The 10,440-nt window shown below is 26.2% G+C and overlaps 1 protein-coding gene across 1 annotated transcript; it reads right to left on the bottom strand.

The window, feature by feature from the left end:
• Positions 1–637: 637 nt before the first annotated feature.
• On the bottom strand, positions 638–4,108 carry LOC8274881 (F-box protein PP2-A15). The gene is made up of 3 exons (XM_002528591.4): positions 3,573–4,108; positions 3,366–3,484; positions 638–1,362 (listed from the first exon to the last, which is right to left on the bottom strand). The coding sequence occupies exons 1-3, from the start codon at positions 3,882–3,884 to the stop codon at positions 897–899; spliced, it is 897 nt and encodes a 298-aa protein (XP_002528637.1). The 5' UTR covers positions 3,885–4,108; the 3' UTR covers positions 638–896.
• Positions 4,109–10,440: the final 6,332 nt, after the last annotated feature.

Raw genomic sequence — 10,440 nt, forward strand, 5'->3', positions numbered from 1 at the left:
GGCTGGGAATGGACTTACAGAAGCATAATGGTGGAACGGACAGTGATTGCTTTAAGGCTATTAAATGATCATAATTCAGGTCTGGAAGCAGGATTGCTGGAAATGATATTCGCATTATGGCCTGGTGTGGCTTCTCTATTGCCATTAGTAGAGAACATGTGGATGAATGTCTAAATTGACGGTATTTTATCAGATTGTACTTTAGTGAGGTTTTGTAATTTTTTATCCTTGTTGATTGCTTTCTTCTTTTCTTCATAAGATTTCGTCCCATTGAACTTTTAATAAAATAATTTACGGTAAAATATAAAAGAAAAGGAAAAATAACTTAAAAAGAGAGTCAAAGTGTATAAAAACAAATAATCGTATTTTATACTATATTTAGTTAAAGTCCATAACAGAATTTATTTCATTTAAAAAATAAAAAATAAATTAAAAATGATAAAATTAAAAAAAAAATATTAATCCTACTCTATTTAAAGAATGCAAATTTTAAATTCACAAATAAATTCCATGAATTGTAAATTTTAGATTTATAAATAAATTCCATAAATTTTATAAATTCCAAAACACTATGTGACATCATTTGCATCAAACTAATTAACGTGATGCTTATCAGAAAGCCATCAGCAAGAGCAAGGAGACAAATTTAAGCATTTTTTTTCTTTCTGCTAATTCTATCTGCGAAGGTGTAAACTGAAACAAAACTGGATCTAATACAGCAGCAAAATTAGATTACGATGGAGGAGGACACATTATACCCTAAATCAAAAACAAAATATGATGATATCCTCTAAAACATGAAATACCTACATAAGTATAAGCTGTATGATAAAAACCCAACTAGAAACCTCTGGGATCATTGACAATACTAAACAACATCACCTTCATTTTTCCGGCTACTTCAGAACTCCTCCTCTTCGTTTACGCTCTCTGAGATCACTGGGTATGATAAAAACTGAATCTACACAAAGCCCTCCTTTGGAATGTGTACAATCAATCTGTTTCATGGAAAATCTGACCTCAGTGGCAGGTTCTGAATTGGTGACAACAAATTCACCCACCTTGTACTCTATCCAGCATCCGCGTTTGTGGTTGCCATTTGCTTCATCCTGTTCAGTCTCATCTAAACAACATTCAGATAATGCTTGCTGACCATCAGAAGTAGTCAACTCAAATCGCACCGGTTTTATATCCCAACCATGGGTGTGCTCAAAACTGCTCACACGACGTCCCAACCTCTTGGAGAATCTTCCAAGGTGAAGCCTGAAGGACAGAGTATAGATATCAGCAGGAAAAGGAAACTTTACAACCCCATCTACTTCGAACCACCATATTTGCTGCAAATAGGCCACAACATGGAATCTGCAATATGACACAGAATATTTACTGCAAGGTCCATGAGAGCATCATAAATTCTGAAAATACTGTAGAAATTCAGAAGGTCAAAGAACTTCATAATAGACCATGACTAGGATAAGAAAGTTTCCAAGAAATACAGATATTGCCCTGACAACCAGTCATTCACATAAACTTTTTAAATCTTTGATCAGAAAAAATAACAAAAGATAGTATAATCCCCAAAGCAGAAAGTTCATAAGATGAGGTAGAGATTTCTCAGAGGTTCTGCAGTACTACAACTTTGCAAGGAGAATGCGCCTAGATTTCAGTAGAGGAGGTTTAAGGAGACTTTTCCCCAAAGAATAATAGGAACTTGTGGGTTGCAGTCTTCAGGTTTGGACTTGTTGTCCCCCACAGGAGCTGTTCCTTGCCTTTTGACCTGGCAACTTGGTCCACTTGGGTTTCGTGCAAGTAACAAACACATGTTCAGGGATCATTTTGTTCTCGGATATAACCCAGTTATGATGATAGTTCACAGAACACAGAAGCTGTTGGATGTGAAGCTCTTCTTGTTACAAGCACATTCAAAAGACATGGTTAGCTAGCAGGATTTCTAACCCCCTCCAAACGGGAATAAAGTAGCACTGATGATGCCTTGAAGGCACAAAGAGCTCAGTTAGTGCAGGTGAAGCATTCAGTGATAAGATTGGACCATGGATCTTGGTATTTACTTTTTTTAATTGGGGACATACACTGATTAGAACAGAGTTGTGAGGAATATATGCAGCCCTTCAGAAATCTCAGAAATGGGTCTCAAGCAGATACTTCTTCAGATACATGCACGGATGTACTTAGTTATGGATTGCAATATCCTCCCACACCTCCTATCACTATGCATTGCAAAAGTTTTCCTAAAACATGCAGGGAAAAGAAGAGTTTCTCAACAAAAAGCTTTATCTGACTTAATACATGATAATGTGAATGTTTTCGACAAAATACCACTTCAACAGAAAGCTGAATGTAGTTTATCAGAAGACCAGATTTGCAAGTTAAATAAGCAAAAGATCCTTGCCTCTTCCAGCCACTGGCATGGGTAAATTAAACTACAAACCCTGCATCGGAGTCAGTTCAAAAAGCATGTCCAGACCCCGTATTTTATGACCATTTTTGGTCTACGTTCAATAACCCTCTTTTGCCCCTTTTTTAAGACACAGTTCGAGAAATTCTGTCAATTTCATTAACAACATCCACTGGATGTGCTATGAGTAAGGCCTGATGAATTTCCAACAGTAAAGCGAAAAACTGGTAGTTTTCTATAATTGGCAAGTAAAGAAAGCAGTAAATTTGGACATTCCCAACTCAAAAGAACTAATAACTTCTATTTGTAGAGGAGTGGGGCTTGTTAGTCAATTCAACAGCAATTAGAAAATGTAGAGGGTTCCACATTGACTCTAAATTTGATTATTTCGTGAGAATAGCATAAATATGCATAATGATCTCTGCCTGGAGAATTGTACAGTAATAGAGGCCACAACTAAAGATACTATATCCATTAACCAAATGATTTGATGGTTAAACCAAAAATTTTTTAAACTTTTTCAGCATTGCCAATAAACTATAATATCCAATTGTTTCTCCTATAATATACCAATAACAAATTTTAGTTATATCCAAATTATCCTTGACCAAAGGCTAAACAGTACTAAAACCAACAGTAACCCGCTATGAACCAGAAACATCACCAGGAAAATATAATAAAATAAACAACTCTCTGATCACTATCAAGTATCAAGTGATAATGCCAATGCGAGAACCAACAGCATCTATTCTATTCGGCAACACTAATCAATCTTCCTTATATATCACAGGACCATAGCATTTTCAGAGAATTCAATTTATCAAATAATTAATTAATGCAACTATGCCACTTCATTACTTTCACCAAAGCATTCATACTATATTAAATTAAACATAAATAACAATCAAAAGTAAGATTAAAAAAAAATTAAAACAAGAGAAACAGAAACCTAGATTCTTCAGTGGGAACCCAATTCCAATATCTCCGATCCTCAATGCCAGTAATTGCCATCCCCTTAGCTGAAATTGACATACATATCCTTCCCGTGACCCTATCTAACCACGCTTCCTGCATAAACAGAACAACCAAAACCCTAAGAAAGAGCTAATTCAAATACCACCCTACAAAACAAACATTCATCCAGACAATAAACAACCTTATTTCCATCGTCAAAAGGTACAGGCCTAGATAAAAGCGCAAAGATGTCTTTTTTAGACAAATTATGATACCGCTCAGGAGGCAAAAAATCAAGCAGATCTTGATAATTACGTGGCAATTTCTTGTCCCAGACGGAATCAGAAGAAGCAGCGCCCCGAAAGGCTCTGTTTAATCGAGCTAAATTGCAAATTTCCGGCGGGGTTAAATATGTAAATACACAAGCCACACAACTTTCTGGTATATCTCCTAACCCTGGACCGTTTGCCGCGCCGTTTGTACCTTCCGTTAAGCTCGATAGGGACGCTCCCATCGCCCTCCTCCGACGCCGACGCCGAACGTTCCGGTTTAATGATATATTGTGTAGTTTATAAAGTTTCTTAGGAGTGTTCGGTTGGTGAGAAAGTGGAGAAGCAGACGAATATATGTTTAGTGTGCTTCATTTTTTTTTAATTTGGAGGAAAGGGAAGAAGAAAATTTCAGGGCGAGAAGGGAGAAAGAGCAGTAAATTAGGGTGTGGTGGGCCCCAAAGGCCAAAACTATGGAATTATATTCTTTCTTTTATATTCTTGCCTTCAATCCTGCCCTCCTTATCTAATATTTTACATTAATACTTATTTATTTATTTTATATTAATTTTATGTCTGAATGTACAATTTGGAACGATGGTTTAACATTTATTGTTAAATTTTTAAATTTAATGTAAAAGAACTGTCTCATAACTCGAGAAAATCATACCATAATTGAAAAAAAATACATTTTTTAGCTTTCGACTTTTCAATTTTAATTTGTAAAGTTCTTATTTTTTTATTATAATTTTTTATAAAGTAAAAATAAAAATACACTAACTCTAAATAAATAAATAAATATTTAATAGAATAAAATTAAAATTAAAAGCACATGACTTCAATAATATAAAATAAAAATAAACAATAACTTTTAAAGACATGCATTAGTATAAAATATATATTAAATAAAAGTTTAATAATTTATAATACAATAATAGTAAAGATAATTTATTAGAGTCAATAATCAAAATGATCCAATAGGTAAATTATAATATGAGGAGATTGAAAGTGTTGGAATATTTTTGTGAAGGGAAAAGGAAATCAATGAGATTAAGTGTTTATCCAATTATTACTAACATCATATGTCTTTTATTTTGTTTTGTGGAGTAGTTGTTGATTCCTTCTCCCTTAAAGAATGACAAATATCAAGTCCCACGTTGATTTTCGGCTAACATGTGAAACTCGAAGGACCAATCACATGTTATTTTGACCTATTGGAAACACTAATTATATTCATTAATTAATACTATAAAATATTCTTTTAATAAAAATAGTATGTCATTAATAATTTTTTATTTATTTATTAGAGATAATAGGGATAGTTATCTCTTTATATTTGGGACTTGAACTCAAGACTTTCATCTCGCAACCGTTCTTACCATTTCAACTAAGTCTCAAATATTTTATTAATAAAATAATTAATAAATATAACATATAATTGATAAACTTATTTGATTCAATTTAAAAAATATATATTAATTTTGATATGAAAATAAATTGTTTTACGAGCGTGTAGATAAAATTATTCATATAAAATTACTTTTCAAAATATTAATTTGTGAATAAGCTATTAAGACTTATAGATAAATAGGGAGAAAATAAGTTGAGAATTTTCTTCATCACTTTGAAATTGAACCCAACATAATTTCTAGCTGATTATATTATAAAGTGGTTGGTTGAATTGACTATTAAGAAAATCTAAACCGGATCTTGGGTTGTTGCCCTTTTAGATATCATATTATATATTTGTTTTCCAAGCTAGCTACGATAATGTAGTTATAAATTTATAATATATATGGGTTCATGCGGTGCATATGCATAGAATAAAATATTACTTAACATGAATAACATTGCATATATTATTTTCAGTAATTAAATTTAAATATTATTTACTTTTTATAATTTTATTTAATATATGAGCAGACTCTATATTTTTTTATTATATTAATTTTTTTTATTTTTAATAAAACTAACTATTATCACCTTCCGTGTTAGTCAAAGAACTAAATTGATAATTTAAAATTATAATTTTAATCTTTAAACTTTATCAAATTTATTTAAAATTAATTTCATTATCAAATTAGAGTAAAATTTTATTTTAGCATAAGTTAGTTTTAGTGTCTAATTAAAATAATAAATTTAATATTTTTTTCTTGTTGTAATTTTTTATTTTTAATACAATTTAATTCAAGCAATTTAAACATTTTAAAAGTATTTATATTTACAATAATATTATTAATTTACTATATAATTTAATTTTAGTTATTAATATAAAATAAACATTTCTAGTTAAAAATATCATTTTTTTATTTTTTTATTATATATACTATAGTTAAATTATACAAAAAGTAAAAATTAAATTTAAAAAATCATGTTTTAATCTAGTAAAATAATATAGACACACCAAATTGATAAATTCATTATCAATAAAGAGATCATGTTAATCATGTATGTTAAAAATAAGATTTTTTATCAGCTATTCAAATGAGATTAAAACAAGTAAATTTTTTATTTTTAATATAATTTATTTTAGTGTCTATTAAAATTATAACTTGCAACTTTTTATTTTATTTAACAATTTAAAATTAAACTATATAGTAGTTTAATAATATTAAATAAAAAATAAATATTTTTAATATGTTTATATTTTTAGAATTAGATTATATTAAAAGAAATAAAAGATATAAACAAATAAAATTTATTAATTTAACTAGACACTAAAAATAAGATTTTACTATAATTTGATACTCTTAGACAAATAATATTTGATAATAAATTTAATAATCAAAGTTTAATATTAAATCATCAATTTAGTTCTTTGATTAACACGGAATGAGATAGTAGTTAATTTTATTATAATTCAACAAAATTAATATAATAAAAAATGCAAGGAACGAGTTATATATTATGCCAAATTACATAAATAATTAATATTTAATCATTTAATTAATTAATGTAAACATATCTTAATTTTTGTAATATATATAATTCTACATATTTATAACTTATATCAATATTTTCATTTACATTTTAACATTTAAGAGACATAAGAAATTCTCTTCTCTTTTTTATTTTTATTGTAAAACGTTTCTTGCCAAAAGCTAAGCATTTTTAAAATTTTAGTTATCTAAATGGTCTACCAATAAGCATATGAATATCATATTTGGCATATTCTCAGTTTCATTCTATTAGTTGGGCATATTAATCTTGTAGTATGTTGTTTAACTTTGTATTTTTTCTTTTAACAATAGGGCCGAGATAATATACACGTCGAGGTTATATTTAATTTAAAAAAATTTAAAAAAATTTACTTTTTATATCATAATAATAAAATATATGCTCATTAAATAAAATTACTTTTAAATTTTATAAAAATATATTCTTATATTTATATTATATGTCTTTCACATTTAAATCAAATCGAAGTTTAATTTTACATTTGTCAACTTTTTAAAAATTAATAAGTTATAATTTCTTAAATTCAAAGAAAAGAAATAATTTAAAGCAAAAAAATTTCAAACTATAACATATTTTATTCTGATAGAGAAACTAAAATGTCTGATAGCTTTAGTTTGCTTTCATTATTAAAAAGAAATAATAAAATCATGAATAAAAACACATAAAATCACAGCCTTCTAACACCAAAAAGACCCAATAAATAAAAATAAAAAAAATTAAAGAAACACATATTACTGCCACATTGTTGTGTCAGTACCCTAAACTCTCACATAAATATCAATAATTTGTTCAAATACTACACTTATATATTTATTATTATATAACAATAATAAGTCAAACAAAATATAATACTAAATTTATTTATTTATTTTATTTGAATTTATTTTTATCTCAATAAATTAAAATATATTACTCATTTAGTAGAATTCTAATAAATTATAAATTACATTAAAAAATAATCTTACTTACATGTCTTGTTATAAAAATAATTATTCTTATCAATTTAGTTGATAATAAATTAAAAAAAATTCACATGATCTCCAATTCTCGTAAATGTACATTGAAACTAGAGTCTATATGGAGCCAAATTTTACCAAATTGGTCATACTTAATTGGCTTACCTTAAGTAAAAATATACAAAGATTAAAGTTCATTTTCTTATAGAAAGTTAATAATACAATGAGATGGCTCATTAACTTTAAGCATATAGCATAATAGTAAACTCAAGCCATGAGTTCTCCAGGTGTCATGCATGACAATCTACTTAAGTTAATACTAATTACTATTATTATTCTTCTTAAGTGCACGTGTCACCAGAATAAAGGACAAGCAAAGGGAAATTAATTATTTTTAAAAATATTTTAAAAAATCAAGGAACTTCCAATTAATTAAATAATAAAAATTTCACATATATCATATGCAGTCGCTTTGAATTTTCCCTTTTCTGCCACCTCTCATTTTCTTATCCATTTTATGATTAATACTTTTCAGCTTTAAATAGTAAGTTAGGGAACACATTTCCCTCAGAGAAACACTAATAAAAAGTTTTTTTTTTTTTTTTTTTTAAGAATGAACAAAAATAAATATAGAATAATTACAATTAGATCTATCTTTTTAATGTATTGAGTATACTATTGAATAAAAATTAATTCATTATATTATGTACATATTATTATATTATATTAAACTTCTTCACATCAATAAATAAAATAATAAAAGATAGAATATAACGGTAATTCTAATATATATTTTTCCGGTGAAGAATTTGCTTGGGCTAAAGAGGAAATTGGTTCATTGAGCGTTTTTGTCTACTGGCTACAGTGTTTTGCTTAGAAAGGCCCAATGATATAAACCAAGTTAATCAACCAACTTGGCCCATTTCTTATTTTCTAGCCCATTCTGTCCGGCCCATTAAACATTAATCTTAAGTTTTTTATTTTTATTTTTCTCCTCTACTCGTATAATAACTAACATACTAAATGCCTCGTAACTATTAAAATTATCTTATTATTTTTTTGGTTTTATTATTGTGTTCATATGTTTATTTTAATTAATTACTTTATTTTTTAAAAACTAATTATAGATTATAATTAACTATAATTTAATTTGGAAATTTTAAACTTGAATGATAATTTTTTTTCCTCATGTTTGTAAGGAAGTGAATGAGTTCAAAACAATTCTTTTAATTTAAAAATAAAATTTAAATTATTAGATACTAACATTGTAATTATTTTAATATTTAAAGATTAAGTTTATAATAATTCCAAATGTTTGTTTGAAACCTCGGAAACTTCTTATTTTTAAGGATTCACTTTCTTTTTGTTTTGTTATTTTTGGGGGGATAGACAACTCTGCCCCACCCTACAACAATTGTCCTAAGATCCCCATCTACAAGTTAACCATTGACTTTATAATTTGATTCCACTAACAACACATGGACCTTTTCTTTTGTTGCCCTTTGGAACATACAAATTTTATATTAAATAATTGTTTTCAAAAGATTAATAAAATTTTTGTAATTAATTTAGATATAAAAAAAAATCATTTTGTACCTACGATTTAATTATTTATTCTCTAATTTATAAATAAATAATCATTTTCAAGATATTATCAACAATGTTCAAGTGTAATGAAAAAATACCAAAACAAATATTATAGAACTAATTTTATAGCTTAACTTTTTCGTACTCTTCCTTTTATTACTTTTTAGTATGATTTAATTTCTAATTGAGGATGTAAAAATTAAAATTGACTCCTTATCTAGCCTACAGAATCTACTTTTTTGAAAAACATTTCACAATAAAAATATATAAATTATTTTTGTATAATATTACTTATTATTAATAAACACTATAATAATATCAAATCAAAATTTATTTTTTTAGTCATTAAATTTATATATATATATTATATTCTAAAAATCAGTTGTGCCACTGTTATATTTTATTATGTTATGATGCTGTGAGTTTCTCCTATGATCCGGCAGTTATCAAGACATAATTAAATTATATATTTCTAGAGAAAATTCTGCTCATTTTTCTTGTAAAAATGCTCAAATTTAGACTTGTTCAAAATTTCAGTAATCTTATATCTATCGAAAAATATTTTTTATATTTTTTTCTTAAATTTATAGTCTTTAAATTTTTTAAATTTACAGTGTTAGTTGATTTTGATTTTTTTTATTATTTCTAGATAAAACAATATAAAATAGTTAACAAGTAAAAAAAACTGAAAATAACTATATTATAAATTTAAAAAAAATAAAAAGGCCACATATTTTTTTAAAAAGTATATAATATAAATAATATTTTTATTAATTTTAATATATTAAAAATATTATCTTTAAGACTAAAATTATTATTTAATTGAAAATCTAATTAATTAATTAATTAATATGATATTAAAATATAAAAATATATATTTTTAAAAGTAGAATTAGTGTTATTTGATTTGAAAATTATTTATTAGTTAATATAATATTAAAATATAATAATATTATTATTTTTTAAAATTAAAATTAATATTTAATTATAAATATAATTTATTAATTAATAAATTAATAAAATTATATAAACTTTAATTATATATATTAAAAAATATATATATATAATAAAAAATATATATATAAAAATTTAAATATGTACATAAAAAAAATTCAGATTTTGGATACATCAACATGTATATAAATTTGTAAAAGAGCATGTGGGTTTGAGTCTCCCCTGTTTTGAAAAATACTGTGGGTTTTATTACATTAAATTGAAAAAGGAAAAAAGCAGCGGTACACAAACCAAAACCACGGGCAGTTTTTATGTCCAACGTTTTCAAAACAAAACAAGAAAAAAC

Source organism: Ricinus communis, chromosome 10 (genome assembly GCF_019578655.1).
Source record: "Ricinus communis isolate WT05 ecotype wild-type chromosome 10, ASM1957865v1, whole genome shotgun sequence".
In the NCBI taxonomy this organism is placed as follows: domain Eukaryota; kingdom Viridiplantae; phylum Streptophyta; class Magnoliopsida; order Malpighiales; family Euphorbiaceae; genus Ricinus; species Ricinus communis.

Excerpts from the sequence above, each read along its gene's own strand:
- LOC8274881 (XM_002528591.4), bottom strand. The coding sequence starts at position 3,884 with ATGGGAGCGTCCCTATCGAGCTTAACGGAAGGTACAAACGGCGCGGCA. Across the intron at positions 3,485-3,572 it reads CTTTTGACGATGGAAATAAG|GAAGCGTGGTTAGATAGGGT; the intron begins GTTGTTTATTGT and ends CTGTTTATGCAG. Across the intron at positions 1,363-3,365 it reads GTTCCCACTGAAGAATCTAG|ATTCCATGTTGTGGCCTATT; the intron begins GTTTCTGTTTCT and ends GTCATATTGCAG.